Source organism: Lolium perenne, chromosome 4, assembly GCF_019359855.2.
Source record: "Lolium perenne isolate Kyuss_39 chromosome 4, Kyuss_2.0, whole genome shotgun sequence".
NCBI lineage: Eukaryota > Viridiplantae > Streptophyta > Magnoliopsida > Poales > Poaceae > Lolium > Lolium perenne.
In genome coordinates, this window is record NC_067247.2 from 52,238,503 (window position 1) to 52,254,822 (window position 16,320).

The following is a 16,320-nucleotide window of genomic DNA, read 5'->3' on the forward strand; positions in this document are numbered from 1 at the left end:
TGCTGCTGAATAGAAAGTTATGCCTTAAATTTGTTTCTAAATCAGCCCAAGTGCTGAATGCATGTCATAGGAGAATATGCTTTCTGAATGGGCCCAGATAAATGGTTCTTAGTTTTTAGTACAATATTCATCCAGCCCATCTGCTTATACTGTTAGCAACCTGCTGATACTGTTAGCACATCTCCTAGCTATGTTTACTTGTTGTAATACATACATGAAAAAGGCATGCTGTTTTTTCGTCTCTGTTTGCTGAATTGAAGTACTACTTCTTTCAAGTTACAATAATGAAGACTGGGATCAACTGAAGGTGATGCTGATCAAATTGTGAAGGTGTCTGAATAGGAAACATAGTGATCATGTTGACAGAGTGTACATAGTGAGATACTTGCATGTCATCTGCATTTTTCATTGTCATGTCAGCTGCTAGCTCATGAGATATATGCATATATACGTCTGCATAATCATTTCGATATATCTTCTGAGGAAAAAAACATCTTAAGAGATCTGAGACATGTAAGGGCTTCTTGGTTGCACACTAATGATCATGCCCTCCACGTACTGACTTTGGTTATAAAATCATACTACAATATATTTCCTAAAAGTGCATGGGTGAGCGACAAAGAACAGTGATCCAGATGTAGCTTTACAGTAATGCAAAAGGTGATCCTTAATTTTTGTACAACTTGCTGCATTGCACCACTTTTAATCTGTTTCTTAATTAGTTTGTGCCCCAAAAATCAATTAATTAAGAATTGAGCATGAAGGGGTTATGGAGAGTATGCTTACAGCGTAAAGGATGGTGAAGATCTCGGAGCTGGAGTGGAAGACCCATGCGGTGGTGGAGGAGGCTGCGCGGGTGGCTGACGACGCGTCGGTGGCGGATGCCTCACCGGTGGAGGAGGCGTAGGTTGCTGAGGCCGCGCCGGAGGCGGATGCTACGCAGGTGGCCACGCTGGTGGCTCGGGCCGCCTCGGTGGCTGAAGCTGCGGCTGGGGGAGGCCCTGCGTCGGCGGTGACTTAAGGCGCGGAGGATTCCATGGAGCACATAGGTACGGGTGGAACCGTCGCGGAGGTGGCGCCATGGATTCCGGTGGTCGGAAATTGGGAATTTCTGGTCGCGGAGGTGCGGTCGGAAATTGGGAAATTGGGAAGGTGGCGAATTTTGCAATGAAACCCAGAAACAATAAGGAAAATACCTGAGGGTTTCGTGGAGGGTTTGTCTAGTTTTGATACAGAAATACCTGAGGGTTTGTTTTGCAAGAACGAAAATATATATGCCTCCTCGCAGTCTCTTATCCCCTTTCGTCTCTTCATTACTAGGGTTCTTCGTTCTGTCCGGCGAAGGGGAGAAGGCGAAGAGGAGAAGGCGCCACTGCGACATCGAGCGATCTCCACCGGGGAGGGTGAGGAGCGGGTACCACCACGCGGCTCAGGTTAGCTTCTCATCCCCATCCTATGCTCATGCATTCTAGATTTGGGCTAATGCATTCTAGATTTGGTTGGCTGCTCATCCCCATTCTCTGGCAGATTTGGTTGTTTCCAATCAGTACATTCTTTGGCACTTTGAGTGATCTTAGGCTGGTGAACTCTGAATCTTTCAGTTGTAACAGATCTATAATTGAATCGAACTAAAGGAACCTGTGCAATACAAGTTTTGCTGAGGCTTATCTACAATATCTACTATCACTAAACTAATAATAGACAAAGAAATAGGATATGAGCAATGTGCTACCTAGCAGTAACAAAAAAGGAGATGGGTGCATGGTATTACTAGCGAAATCATGGGGTACATAATCTTAAAAAGGTTGCGAGAAATAGCATAAATTAAAAAAAACACATAATCATCCGACGAAGTCCTATCTTTGTTCACGGCAATCACATTAAAAAACACATAACCATCCAAAGTAAATGTCAATAAGCAAATAGTTAGTCCGGACCAAGTGACTTCAAAATTACTTGATATGTTCTTGGCAATGGTTCATGTCCTGATGACTGCATCTTATGAAATACCATATTACTTATAACAATGGTTCATGTCCAAATTACTTATACCACTGTTGCTGCTATAGGTGCTTGGCCAAGTTGCTGCATATATGTGTGTACCTGTTTGAATGCCATATTTACGCATCTGCGTGGACGAACTACTAGTGTGTATGTGTGTGTGATCTTAAGCTGCTGCATGGTTAACTGTTAAATTTAAATCAACTAAACATAGGCAGAGAAAGAGATTGTCTTAAAGCCTTATGCTCATAGCTTGTACAGATACAATCTATGACCATGATGTGCTTCTTGGCACAGCAGGGATCTCCTGAGTGTAGATATTTATGCCAAACCAACTCATTTTTTTGGCAGAGCATCACTAATAATCTCAGCCACATTTTATCTCATATAGCTATTTATTTCATTGATGTCGCCTTGCACGTAATGCTTGGCTGGCTCTCAGTATGTACATGTCCTACCAGCAGATGCTTGTTTACAGGCATCAGTTCTTGTACTGTAACCAAAGATTGCACTCACTTGTGTGTCATAAAAAGGATGAATGTGCATCTGTCGCAACACATGGAAATCAAGATAATTTGTTCATCTTATTTCTTGTGGAGCATTATTGCTCTGACCTTTATACTACTCATTGGTTATTTTTTCTTTTTGTTTGTGTGTATTACCTTTTTTGCTTGACTAGAACCAAAAGTCTATATAGTCATCTACTGTGCCTAGAACCATAAACATGATGTTTTAGTCCATCTCAAAATCAAGTTTGTTTATGTGTGAGTAACATGTTGTTTTATCAATAATCAGAAGAGAAGAAGTCACCCAGTGAGTAACAATGGTGACTTGATGTTTTACTCCATCTCTTTCTTCTACTCTATGTCCTCATTTCAATCAAGCTTTGCTTTTGGACTGTGCATCTTTAAAATTGTAGAGCTCATTTTTTTACACCTTGCACAATATGTACAAAACCATGTATGTTAATATATTATTAAAAATCAATTCAACATTGTTTTATTTAATACCTTGCTACATTTCAGAGATGGAGGTGGGGAGCACGATGTTAAATCCTATCGTGCTCTCTGATGGTGAAGAGGAGATGCAGATGGAAAGTGATTCGGACATGAGTGATTCGGACATGGACGTCCCGGTGCAGCAGCCTGTGGTGGTTCATAGGGGTATGTGTCTTCACATGCCTACAAATATGTCGATTACGAGATAAACAGATATGTCTCTCACACAAATATGTACAACTATTATCTGCAGGACCGCGTATAACTGGCAACGAGGAGTTTGATAAGCACTGTGTTTGGGGAAACAATCTCGTACTCAATGAAGACCAATGCAAGGCCCTCACAAAGATGGTTCGTCAGTTCCCAGGAAAACCAATCAAGTACTATGTGTACAGGATGAGCAAATCTTCTGTCATTCAAAAGAACTGCAAAATGGTGTGTACTAATTTTAACTCCTTGCATAATTTCTAAAAAAAAATACTAGGTACTGCTAGTTTGCTACTTTGTGGTGCTTTGATCTAATTCATGCCCCCACTCTGTATAAAGCTTTTTGCTTCAAAAATGTTTATATTGGGCATGCAGTTGGAGATTTACTTTTCTTGTTGGAAGCAGACATTGGTACTGTTATTCCTGTGTTAGTATGTCATCTTTCTTAAATATAGATTTTACAAATCCAATATCGATTAAATCTATATTTGCCTTCTGCATGTTTAATCATCACTTACTAATTACTAATTTACTACCAGTAGTTATAACTGCCGCTTTACACTCAGCTTTTGTAGGGTTTGTTAGTGTTGTTGTTTCCTTAGGTGATCATGTGCTACTTGTTGATCTGTTTTGTTTCCTTAGGTGATCATGTGCTACTTGTTATCTGTTGTTTTCTTAGGTGACATTGTTCTAGTAGTTTATATATGACAGACAATCTGTATTTATATAATCTTGTTTTTTCTTCAAATTGTGTAATTTTAGTTGTGCCTCTTCTCCTGATGTAAAGAAGCAGACAAATATACTAGTACTTTAGGAAGAATACAAATATTCTTTCCTAATGATTCTCAAATGTTTCTATTTTGCAAGGAATTTTCCGCAAAGTTCACAGAGAGGTACCTCAAGAAGTTCCTCAGTGATGCAATTGAGCTACCAGTCCAATGTGCGGGATATAAAAAGTACTACAGTGTCAAGATGAGGCTAGGAATAGATCTAAAGAGGGCAATGCTGACAAGTGGCTGGGCGAAGGCTGTAAGGAGGTTCGGCTTAGAAGAAGGTTGCGTCTACATCTTCTGCTTCTCTGTCGATAAGAAGGGCCATTACCCTTGGCTTCTCATCGACCCCCTGGAAGCATGAAGACGGTGCCAACGGTGCCAGTGGTAACATTTTGGTTTGGTGGTAGCATTTCTCATAGCACTGTTGTGCTAGTTTGAAATGTTGGACTTCAGTAATCTAGTTAAAATATGGACTGTTAAGTAATGGACTGTTAAGTAATGGACTGCTAAGTACCGACTGTTAAGTGACTGTTAAGTACTGCTAAGTATGGACTATTAGAAATGAACTGCTATGTGTCTATGCTACTGTTAAATACTGCTACTATGCAATGTTAGTATATATATGTATGGAATGTTGCTTCCATGTGCAGCTTTTCCTCTTTCTATCAGCTTTGAAGTCTGAATGAACTGCAATGTTAGTATATAGTTGACAATCCCTGTTAAGTATAGGATTACCAACGCTACTGGTGGCTGATATAGGATGTTTGTATATGCTAATGTTATGTTTCTATCCCTGTTAACTATATGCTAGCTATAGCATTGTTTTATCCCAGAAATGATCAATTGTGGCATTTAAAAGTGCCCCAAAAGGTATACATCTATTGGGGCACTTCAAAAAGTGCCTTGGTAGGTATACACATATTGGGGCATTTGAAAAAGTGCCCCAAATGATCAATTGTGGCATTTAAAAGTGCCCCAAAAGGTATACATCTATTGGGGCACTTCAAAAAGTGCCCTAGTAGGTATACACATATTGGGGCATTTGAAAAAGTGCCCCAAATGATCAATTGTGGCATTTAAAAGTGCCCCAAAAGGTATGCATCTATTGGGGCACTTCAAAAAGTGCCCTAGTAGGTATACACATATTGGGGCATTTGAAAAGTGCCCATATAGGTATACAATTAGGGGCACTTCGGAAAAGTGCCACGCTAATTGGCTACTATTAGGGGCACTTTGACAAGTGCCACTAGGACAAGTGCCCCTATATCTATACCGTGGTGTAGTGTCCACGACGGCAAGCCCGTCAACGAGTCCCTCCTCATCCTCCAGTACCTCGACGAGGCGTTCCCGGAGACCCCGTCTTTGCTCCCCGCCGACCCCCACGCGCGCGCGCACGCCAGGTTCTGGGCCGACTACATCGACAAGAAGGTGTTCGAGTGCGGCACCAGGATCTGGAAGCTCAAGGGCGAGCCATCGATGCAGGCGCGGGCGGAGATGCTGGAGATCTTGAAGACTCTGGAGGCGGAGCTCGGCGAGAAGGAGTTCTTTGGCGGAGAGCACGGGTTTGGGTTTGTCGACGCTGCGTTCGCACCGGCAACGGCTTGGTTCCAGACCTTTGAGAGTTATGGGGAATTCAGCGTGGCGGAGGTGGCGCCAAGGCTAGCGGCATGGGCGTCGCGCTGCGGGGAGAGGGAGAGCGTTGTCAGGAGCCTCTACTCGCCGGACAAGGTGTATGACTTCATCGGCGGGATTAGGAAGAAGTTGGGCGTCGAGTGAGAAGGAGCGAGAGGGAAGGATTAAAATTATTGTTTTGAATTTGAGGTTTTTTTTTTACATTGTGTACTCTACACTAGTGGAAAAGAGGCCTTTCGTCCCAAGCTTTAGTCCCCGTTTTGAACCAAACCGGGACCAATGGGGGCATTGGTCCCGGTTCATCACGAAAACCCTTTAGTCCCGGTTCGTTTGGACCCTTTAGTCCCCCTTCGTATTACGAACCGGGACTAAAGGGTGGTCTATGGGGCAAAACCCTTTAGTCCCCCTTCGTATTACGAACCGGGACTAAAGGTCTACCCTTTAGTCCCGGTTCGTAATACGAAGGGGGACTAAAGGGTTTTTTGCCTCCCCATGCACCTCCACCCCCCCCCCCCTGGATCGCCTTTTTTAACACTGTAAAATATAAAAGAAAATGATAGAAAATTCAAAAAATAAAATCTTTTCAGATTCTTGTATGTTATGCAACCTACTATTAGGGAAAATTAACAAATTTGAGTTTTCATTTTTTTTCCAAAAAAGGTTTGAAAAATGGTAAAACCGCATTAACTTTTGCATACAACGTCGAAATAAACGTGTAATATATCAAAATCATCGTGGAAAAAAGTTACATCCGAATTCACCGGGGTTTACCCGGTTAGCCAATTTTTAGATTCTCAAAATTCCAAATGAAAATATGAAAGCAGGAAGATTTTAGTTTTTGCCAGAAATTCGGAATTTTATATTTTTAAATTTTTTAAAATAATAATTACATCATGCATAAAGATTACTATTCGTTAACCATAAAGTTAGCCAATTTTTAGACTTTCAAATTTTCAAGTTTGGCAAAAAAATATTAAAAAATAATAAATTAAAAACTATTATAATACAAATTAAAAAATTATAATTATAATACCATTACCACAACATGTTATTAAGTGCTTAGTTTTGTTTATTACAATAATTATTTGGAATTCGAATAATAAATAAGTGTGACATCGACCAACATGTTAATAGAATTGATATGATACTAGTATCACAACATGCGCGCGAAGCACTTGGAAGCGAAATGGGAAAGGAACTTGGAAGTTAAGCATGCTAGTGCTGGAGTAGTGGGATGATGGGTGACCGAGCGGAAAGTTGGACCACAGGTAAGTAATTTGACTATTGATTAAGCGTAGTTAGAGATTAAGTGTAGTTAGAAACTAAACTAGTCAAATAAGTGAAATACTAGAAATTCTGAAAAAATAGAAAAAAAAAGAGGAGCGAAAAATAATTGGACATAACCAAATGGATTAAAAAAATAACGAAATAACCTTTAGTCCCGGTTCGTGTTACAAACCGGGACTAAAGGTTATTTTCCTCGACGCGCGCCAACAGCTCACGTGGCGAGACCATTAGTCCCGGTTTGTTTTACAACCAGGACTAAAGGGGGGACCTTTAGTCCCGCCTAATTGGTCCCGGTTTGGAAACCGGGACTAAAGGCTCAAACGAACCAGGATTACAGGCCCGTTTTCCACTAGTGCTAGTAATATAGTACGTTGTTTGGTTTTACGGTTACATCGTCTTGTGTGAAAAGTTTGTATTCCGTGTTGCTGAGATGGCTCGGCAGTTAAATGGGTTCTAATTATTTCACAAAAAAAGTTATAGGGGTTTTCCTTATAAACACACATCGACGTAGACCGCTGTGCGCTGTAGTCGTGAGCACTCGTACGTCCTCCTCACCGGATGCGTAGGTGCTGACGTACATACCGCAAACGGAGCAATTTTTCCCTTGAGGTGTCGAACCAAAGCTGTTGCTACAAAGAAACATGCGGCGCGTTTGGTAGGCTGCATGTCCTTTGGCACGCATCGGCCTAGCTTTGTTCGGCCTGTTTCGTTATCTTGTCGACGTCGTGTTCTTACAGGAATCGATTCTCAAAGCACCCTCGGACTAGGTCCTGGAGGAACGCCGGTTCGGCCCTTTCTAGCAAGCCACCCCCGTTTCCGCAGAAGTGGAGAACGCGGCGTCCTCGCAGAGCCACCGCGGGAGATGGCAGGAACTCGCGCGGGACGGCCAAATCTCGGCGCCATGAATTCGGTCACTGCGCTTGAACTTTCGCCACAGTATAAAGGGGCCGCTCTCTCATCGGCAAATCCAAATCCCCCATTTCCCCCCGTACAAGCACGTGGAAGAAGACCTCTTTGGCGGCAAGAGCGACCTTCTCCTGCGCTCCAACCCCGTCCACAAGAAGATCCCTGTCCTCCTCCACGACGGCAAGCCCGTCAACGAGTCCCTCGTCATCCTACAGTACCTCGACGAGGCGTTCCCGGAGACCCCGTCTTTGCTCCCCGCCGACCCCCACGCGCGCGCACGCCAGGTTCTGGGCTGACTACATCGACAAGAAGGTGTTCGAGTGCGGCACCAGGATCTGGAAGCTCAAGGGCGAGCCATTGATGCAGGCGCGGGCGGAGATGCTGGAGATCTTGAAGACTCTGGAGGCGGAGCTCGGCGAGAAGGAGTTCTTCGGTGGAGAGCACGGGTTCAGGTTTGTCGACGCCGCGTTCGCGCCGGCAACGGCTTGGTTCTACACGTTCGAGAGTTACGGGGAGTTCAGCGTCGCAGAGGTGGCGCCAAGGCTAGCGGCGTGGGCGGCACGCTGTGGGGAGAGGGAGAGCGTTGCCAAGAGCCTCTACTCGCCGGAGAAGGTGTACGACTTCATCGGCGGGCTCAGGAAGAAGTTGGGCATCGAGTGAGTGAGAAGGTGCGAGGGAAGGAATAAAATTATTGTTTTTAATTTGATGGTTCTTTTTTTACATTGTGTATCTCTACTACTTAAAAAGACTAAAGTGGTTCCTTATTCTGCCCACCACCAATAATACGTCAAGAAGTTTCGTTGTCACGCGGTACATCGGTTTCATCCACCCCTCGCTGCACATTTTGCACTTTAGCCCCTAATGAGTAATGACTTGAAAAATCGTCCAGCACTTCAACCTCCCTTCATTTTCCCAACCCCAGGGCGCAACCCTCCCTCCTCCCTCGCGCGTCCTGCGCCGCCGCCGCTTGGAGTCTTGGAGAGTGGAGCCCCTCTTCTCCAGCCCTCGATGGCGACCTCTCCTGCGCCAACCTCCTCCCGTCGTTCCCTGTCCTTGGGAACGCCAGATGCCGCCTCCGCGACGTGACGCCGCCGCCGCCCCGGAGCCCCATGCTTTCCAAGATCTGCCTCTTGTTGGCGGCCGCCAGCAGCCCCTTCAGGGAGCCCCACGACTCGGCATCGTCCCTAAGGACACCCCATGGCGATGACGGTCGGCAGGCCGCGGTGGTGGACGGGAGCCACAGGGCCGACGCTCTTCCCGGCGCTATGCTCTGCTCCCACCAGCCACTCACCTTCCTCGGCCTGCACCGCACCGGTAAATCACCATCATGTCACATGCCTCCCTTTCCCCTACCTTACTGAGTAATTGAATCGGTTTTATGAATCCCTGCAAAAAATATGAATCCCTGCAAAAAAAAAAAACATAATCTTATGAAGACAATCCTGAACATATGCTGTAGTTCGTGTTGTAGTTCTTTTAAGACAATCAGAGAATTGAACAATGTGGTCAAGTTTTCGGTGGCTTTGGTAGTCATGTAGTCAATGAAAATATAGTCATTTTTGGCTACTTCCGATTACAAACTAAATGCAAGAAAAATGCTTCACGCACCTTCTTCATATAATTATGGATGTGTCATGCTCAATCAAATGAAGTTGAATCAACATTGCCATCTATTCTTTCGATGCCAATTTAATTTGCCATGGCCTGCTGGACATATATATATATCATGCAGCATATATATGGATGCCACAATGATTACATTTTTTTAATGAAGTGAGTGTTGCCTAATACTTGCTCTTCATTTTTATTTTGTACACATCAACTGGAGTTGACGTTTATTATGATGCAGTTGTTGGCTTAGCAGATGCAACTACTCTCTTCTGTGTCGTAATACTTATGTCTCCTCTTTAACATAAACTTGCTACTATTAAAATTATAGACTGGTGTGAAGTACTGATATGTTAAATCTTTGTTATGTATTTGTTAAAATTAGATGACTCATCTCCTATGTTTTCTGAAGAGAGTCATCCAAGTGTATATATGGCTGAAGTATTAAATATTCTTTTTTTTTTCATTTTTACAATTCCAGGCACTTGGGGTAACCATTCATAGGCTGGTCAAATCATGTCAAGTTCATTTGTCTGCAGACTTTTCAGGTTATATTGTTGCTCAACCATTTATAGAGTTAGTGTCTCTTGGAAGTGTCCTCTTTCTTGCATACGGTTGACACTACTATCATTAGCAAATAACATTAGGCATTGCCATGTGGTATAGAAAAATGAAACAACTGTGGTTAATCTTCTTTCTGTTCCAGATACATCCAATCAAAACCTTCAGGTTTTGAGCTTTCTTTTTTATTTTTAGATCAAATGATGGAGAGGTCTCTTGGGTTGCTCATGCAAATATTTGTGAAGCTGTTCCTCACCATGGAGGTGGGAAATTTTGTATTTCCTTACTTTTCTTTTCTAGATTCATGGTGTGTGGAACTGTGGTTGATTGGTATGACATCTGTACATGGAGCAGGTTGACATGGAGCAGGTTGACGTGTTGTATTTCCTTACTTTTCTTTTCAAGATTCATGGAGCAGGTTGACGTGATCTTACTTTGCTTCATCTTCAGAGAAGGCCATGAGGAGTCGAGTATGAGAAGTTGATACCCATATTTCCACTATTTAGTTCTGCAGCTATATGAGTACTGATACTAATAAAAAAGAAAGCTAATTTTGTTTCTTCTATGGGTGATACAGCTAAAGTCAGGAGATTGTATGACATTGCAAATGTGTTGTCTTCACTGAAGCTCATTCAGAAGGTAGGCTACAATAAAATTACTGACAAGCCGGCTGCACTTGAGTGTTAAGCGATGTTTCTGAATCTGTTCTTGAATCTTGTCAGTCCGATAGGTACCGAGCGGCTCGACAATATTATGTCATATTAAGCGTTGAACAGCTATATGCATCTTTTTTTTTCTTATTGCCCTCTTCTAGAGGTTGCAAGTACTAACATTATATGTGTTCCATGAAAATTAGTGTTCCATGCATATGTGTGATTTTGAAATACTAGCTGTAGGATGCATCTATTTTCGATAACTTCACTGCAGGAGTCTCCTACTGCTTAATGGATTGAAGAAAATAGGTAGTTACATCATTTAGATAACTGCAATCTTGGGCATTTTAGTTTCGTATTCTTATCAGTTTATTTTGTCAGCGTGTCTTCACATCGGCATCTGATTCAGTTCCTGCGAACAGAGGAAGATGCTAGAAGCTTTTGCGTCGGGAACTCTTCCACGACTGCATGTTATATTGACAGCAATAGCTGCTTGATGCGTCTACTTGAGCGATTTAGCATGGCGTGGAGAAAACAAGATGGAAAGCATTAATGATTGTGTCCATGAGTGTGCTTTGTTGCTGGTTGGGGATATTCTTTGGAGAGGAGACTCATCAGCTCCTCTATTGTTGATATGATAGGTATTTCCATCTTTTGCTGATACACATCTATGTTATGGGTGCCTGGTTAGTTAGTTTTTCTCCCTTCAATGTTGGTACAATGAGGACATGCAAAATATGGGCTTAATTTCTGAGATGAAAATTTAGTGTGGATGGCCATGTCTTTTTTTTTGCGGGTAGTGTGGATGGTGTCTACCTCCCTTTCAGAACCCCCTCACGGACATCCATGTCGCGAGAGCGTGTCAATGTGCGTGTAGTGCTGCGAATCGTGGAGGGACAGGTGCATGGGGATGACACGAGTCAGTGGGAATGGGAATAGGGATGTGAAGCGACTATCCTTGCTGCTTGGGGAGGGGGGATCGGAACGACGACGACCGCGTCGGGGAGGAGTCTGTGGAAACACAGAATTCAGCGAACAAAGAAACGAACTAAAGTAATGAACATGATACTGGAATTACTTTGCTTCGTTGAGAATTCTCTCGGCCCTTCTATTTTTTTACCCATCAGGCACTATTTTATTCACATGTAAAATTTGGGCCATCGATGAGCCTACAGAACAGATCTCCAAGCATGTAGTTTTTAAAATAAGCCAAGGATAACGACAAGAAAGACTCATCATTTTCCTTTGCACGGTGCAGAAAGATGCACTGCTAATGATTTACTGGAGCTTTTTGGTCGTCTTTGGCTGATGTTTTCCTAGGTTTTCATCCATTAGAAGGCCTAAATAATTCAATGGTTATGATTAGTGCTACAGTATTTCTATTATTAAAAAAATCCACTGTGTTCTAACTTCTAGATCCGGTATAGAAGACATTTGATAACATGTCTATGTATTTTAGTTTGGCTCCCACTACTATCAAGCATAGGTGTGGAAATACTTGACAATGAGATTGATGAGATATTTTAGCAGGTTGGTGACATACCAGTGTAGCATTAGGGAAATCTTCATCAGTTGCTTCCTCTCTTTTCCTAAGAACAGGATGCACCTGTTATTTAACTCTATCTCTTTATGCAAATGTCCAACAGGAACAAGTTAAGTTCTTGATTGGCAGGACACACCACCTCCTCCGCCGGCTAACTAAGAGAAGCCTGGGTTATCCGCAAATTCTGAGTTTAGTCATGTAAAATAGTACTCCATGTATGTGGATTATTTTAAAATACAAATGATAGATGCATCTATTTTTTGACAACTTCACTGCAGGAGTCTCCTACTGCTTTATGTCTTAAAGAAGATATGTAGTTACAATATTACATAGCAGCCTTTCTGGCCTAGATGGGGAGGAACACCTTTTACAAGTTTTACAAGTGTAATCTATGAATATACATCACAAGACATTTACTATGCTCCTATTGTACTCTACAAATATATATACATATTTTTTTTTCGAGAATACTAGGTAGATACCATTTTCATAGTAGCTCAAATAAATGTACCTGGTACCATGAAAGGAATAGTTACCCACTTAATACTTGCAAATACTGGACCTTAAAGAAACTGTACTTTAAGATCTAGAAAGAGTAGCTATATTCATGTGAATAGAGCATCAGATTTGATACAAAATAGTTTTTAGTGGTGCTCGTTCCCTTAGAATAATAAGTTAGTTTAGGATAATTTGAAAGCATGGAAATCTCACATCTATGCAAAAATAAAGAAATTAGTTTTGTGTAGATGTGCATCCTGTGTTTGATTCATGAATAGGAATTGCATTGACATTGATTGCGCTAGAAGATACTTTACTTTGTCAGCCTCGTAAACTTCACCTCATCTTATTTATGCATATTTGCATATTGTTAGTTTTAGTTGTGGTCTGGTAAATGGTGCTGCATAGTAGTTTAAATAAATGTATCTGGTACCATGAAAGGAATGAGTACCGAAAGAATTTATTTTTTGAACAAGAGTATTAATATTTGCCATGCTAGACCTTAAAGAAGTTGTACTTTAAAATCTTGAAAAGAGTAGCTGTATAAATGTGAATGAGTTGGTATATTATAATTTAAAATCATGGAAATCTCTCATGTATGCGGAAATAAGGTGATCTTATTTGTTAGCAGGCACTGGAAGTGTTTTATACCACTTCAGTATGAACTTTTGTTTGTTATTGCTTTTACAGAGAGATACACATGACTTTTTCTCGATAACTCAATATATTTCATCAATTGAGCGTTCCCGACTCGAGCCTCTCCATAAAATTCTGATGAAACATTATCTTTTTTGGGTCAGAGTTGGCTTTTTTTCTACTCATCATTGTCAATTACATTGCAGGTATGATCGTGTAGATGTGTCCTTCAGTTATTCTTAGATGGATTCACTAGACTTTGTACATCGTATATTAAAGAACACTGAATGTTTAGAGATAACAGATGGCTCAGTTAACTTATTTTTTCTGTACCACAGATTTTCTATCTGTGTAAGCTTCTAGGATGTCAACTATGTTCTTATTTAAATTTTGGGGTGCATCATTTTTCTTGGGAATTATTTGTATTTGTATTGATTTATTAATATTTGGTTATGCTTGAAGGGAAGAATTGTGGTATTTTTATGGATCACGAAGCACAATGGCGGCACAATATGCATGGTGAAAGTGGTGAAGCTGATGGGCTGGTGAGGAAGGGGTGATAAATGCATCATTGTCATTGCTTTGCAGTTATCTGATTTTTCTGTGCGTGTATCAGTGACAGAAAATATATAGTACAGATAAGTAACCCAAAATATGATATTTCCCTCGGTTGGACGATATATTCATTTAAATATTAGAATCTTATTATATGTTCACATGTGAGATAAATAAAAAAACATCTGAGATTTAAAGATTCTTCCTTCACATATTTTAAACATACCGGGCTAACTTTTTTTAGGTCCCCCTTGCCCAGTCAAGGGCTGTGCCATCGTATGGAAGTTTTCTAATAGAAAGGAAGGTGATATATTACTTATACTAAGAAAGGGGAGAACACATATTGGGTGTCGTCATGCTAGGAGGCACTTCTGCATTGTCCATAGTCCAACTATTTCTTGCTACTTATTTTATAGTTTGGTGGAAGTTGCTTAAAATATTGATGTTATCCCCTATTTTGTAATTGAGTTTGGGCATATTTAACGTACTCATGTCCTGTGTTGTCCAATTTTTGAGCATATTGTTGTATTTTTTCCAAGTTAGTATGGCAATGTTAACTAAAATGTTCAGATATGATTTCTTAGTGTTTAGTACTTATGCTATTTTCACATTCTCGGGAGACACATTTCAATGGGCTATTTTTTTAGTTTGTTAAACCTAAACTCCTTGCTGATGCCTAAGAATGAATGTAAGACTCATCTTAGGGCATCTCCAACGGGGCGACCCATCCCGCGCCCGCGCGTCCGGATGGGTCGAGCCGGACAAAAAAGCGGCCCAACGCGGGGATGCACCGCAAAAGCGGACGGCCGCGGCGTCCGGAATGACGCAAACCCGGCCCAAATCTGGGCTAGGTTTGCGTGGCCGCGGATGGCACGCAGCGTCCACTCGCGTCCGGGCGCTTGTCGCCTCGTCTCCCTTGGGCCCACCTGTCGGTGACTGGGGAGGCTATTAAATGGGGACTGGAGGGGATCTGTCCCTCCACTCCAGTCCCCACTCCACTCCCCGAGCGAAACCATCGTCATGAAGCGACGGTTCGCTCCCGGAGCCAACGACGACGAGGCGAGCAGCAACCGCCGTCCTCCGCCGGTGCTGCGGCCATCCGGAGGAAACCGAGGTGGCCTCCACATCGGAGAGGCCGCCCGCGGCGGCGCGGCATTGCCGCAACCGCCACCGCTGCTGCTCGAGCCCAAGCCCGAGTCCTCGGAAGAGGACCCCGACCTCAGCGCCGCGCTGCTCATCTCGGCGGCGGAGGAGGATGCGAAATGGCCGCACCTCCATGTGGCCATTCGCACCTCCGAGATGGAGGAAGCGTCCCGGCGGGAGGTGGAGGAAGCCGAGGCCTGGGAGCTGTACGCCCAGGCCCGCCGGGCGCGACGGGAGGAGGAGGAAGCCGCGCGGCGGTAGGAGGTCAGGCGCCGCGCGGAGGAGCAGTGGCGGCAGGAGGCAAGGCGCCACGCGGAGGAGGATCGACGCCAGAAGGCCAGGCGCCGCGCCTCGCAGGAGAGGGAGCAGCGCCTCAGGGAGGAGGCGCTGCTCCGTGCGCCGCCGCTTCCTCGGGTGGCTCCGGACCCCCACTTGGCCTGGGAGGAGGCCGTGTGGTCTCCGTGGCCGGAGTTCCCGGCGCGCTCGAGCCACAACAGTGCCTCGCCCTCCGGGGACGTCGTCGACGCCGACGACGACGACGACGCCGCCGCCGACGACGCCGCCGACGCCCACAGGGGCTAGGCGGCGCACCGGCGGCCAGCGCGCCGTCGACCAAACCCTAATAGAGGGTTTTTAGTTTAAATTTTAAAGCCCATATAGAGGGCTTCTTTTGTTAGTTATTTGCCCAAAATAGGGCTATGTACAAATTTGCCCAAAATAGGGCATATGTTTAATCAAATTTCGTTTAAATTTGCATTTTTTCTTTTGTTTTTCTTTTTCTTCGATTATGCGCTGAGTCCGCGCGTTGGGCGCAGCGTGCGACTCAAACGGACACGCGGACGCGGGCCGCTGTCCGGGTGTCCGCGCGGCCACCCAAACGGTCCAAAACAGACGGCCCAGCGCGTCCGTTTGGGTCGCTCGGTTGGAGATGCCCTTATCTAGAGTTGTATCGCTAGCCTTTTCCAGTGAGAGGCATGTAATGGCTACTTACTAGAGGATAGAAACAATTTATAATAAACGGTTGTATGCATTGCAAAAAATTATAAATTGTCAATATAGTTACTATACAATACTTATCAAAAAAGCACAAAGTGTACAAAAGAGAGACACTATACATTTTTTTATTTCCTTTTTCATTTTGTATTATTGTCTAATATTGTTGCACTTTTAGGAGTCAATTTAGTATCAGCAAATCATAGTACTTTTATGGCGCAGCAAAATGAAACCACATCCTTTTTATGTTTTGTTTTCCCGTGGCAACGCACGGGCATTTTACTAGTACTCTAGTAATAGTTGTTTGGTTTTGCGGTTACATTATC

At 43.3% G+C, this 16,320-nt stretch overlaps 1 protein-coding gene and 1 pseudogene across 16 annotated transcripts; both read left to right on the forward strand.

Annotated features, from left to right (window-relative positions):
- Window positions 1-3,028: 3,028 nt before the first annotated feature.
- On the forward strand, window positions 3,029-8,527 carry LOC127292517 (uncharacterized; annotated as a pseudogene).
- A 142-nt stretch (window positions 8,528-8,669) lies between these two features.
- Window positions 8,670-14,366, forward strand: LOC127292518 (uncharacterized). Of its 16 annotated transcripts, none has more exons than XM_071818608.1 (8): window positions 8,670-9,118; window positions 9,894-9,960; window positions 10,169-10,236; window positions 10,328-10,452; window positions 10,551-10,612; window positions 10,870-10,935; window positions 11,008-11,267; window positions 13,766-14,366. In XM_071818608.1, the coding sequence occupies exons 1-4, from the start codon at window positions 9,002-9,004 to the stop codon at window positions 10,394-10,396; spliced, it is 321 nt and encodes a 106-aa protein (XP_071674709.1). In that variant the 5' UTR covers window positions 8,670-9,001; the 3' UTR covers window positions 10,397-10,452; window positions 10,551-10,612; window positions 10,870-10,935; window positions 11,008-11,267; window positions 13,766-14,366. The 16 variants fall into 16 exon arrangements, with proteins under 16 accessions (XP_071674709.1, XP_071674701.1, XP_071674702.1 ...); XM_071818604.1 differs by having other exon boundaries at window positions 8,671-9,118; window positions 10,328-10,443; XM_071818600.1 differs by adding an exon at window positions 13,468-13,509 and having other exon boundaries at window positions 10,328-10,935.
- The last annotated feature ends 1,954 nt before the right edge of the window (window positions 14,367-16,320 follow it).

Bases quoted from the DNA above. Each gene is read 5' to 3' on its own strand.
- LOC127292518 (XM_071818600.1), top strand. From the start codon at position 9,002: ATGGCGATGACGGTCGGCAGGCCGCGGTGGTGGACGGGAGCCACAGGG. The intron at 9,961-10,168 runs GTTATATTGTTG...TTTTATTTTTAG, and splicing joins TTTGTCTGCAGACTTTTCAG to ATCAAATGATGGAGAGGTCT. The intron at 10,237-10,327 runs GTGGGAAATTTT...TACATGGAGCAG, and splicing joins AGCTGTTCCTCACCATGGAG to GTTGACATGGAGCAGGTTGA.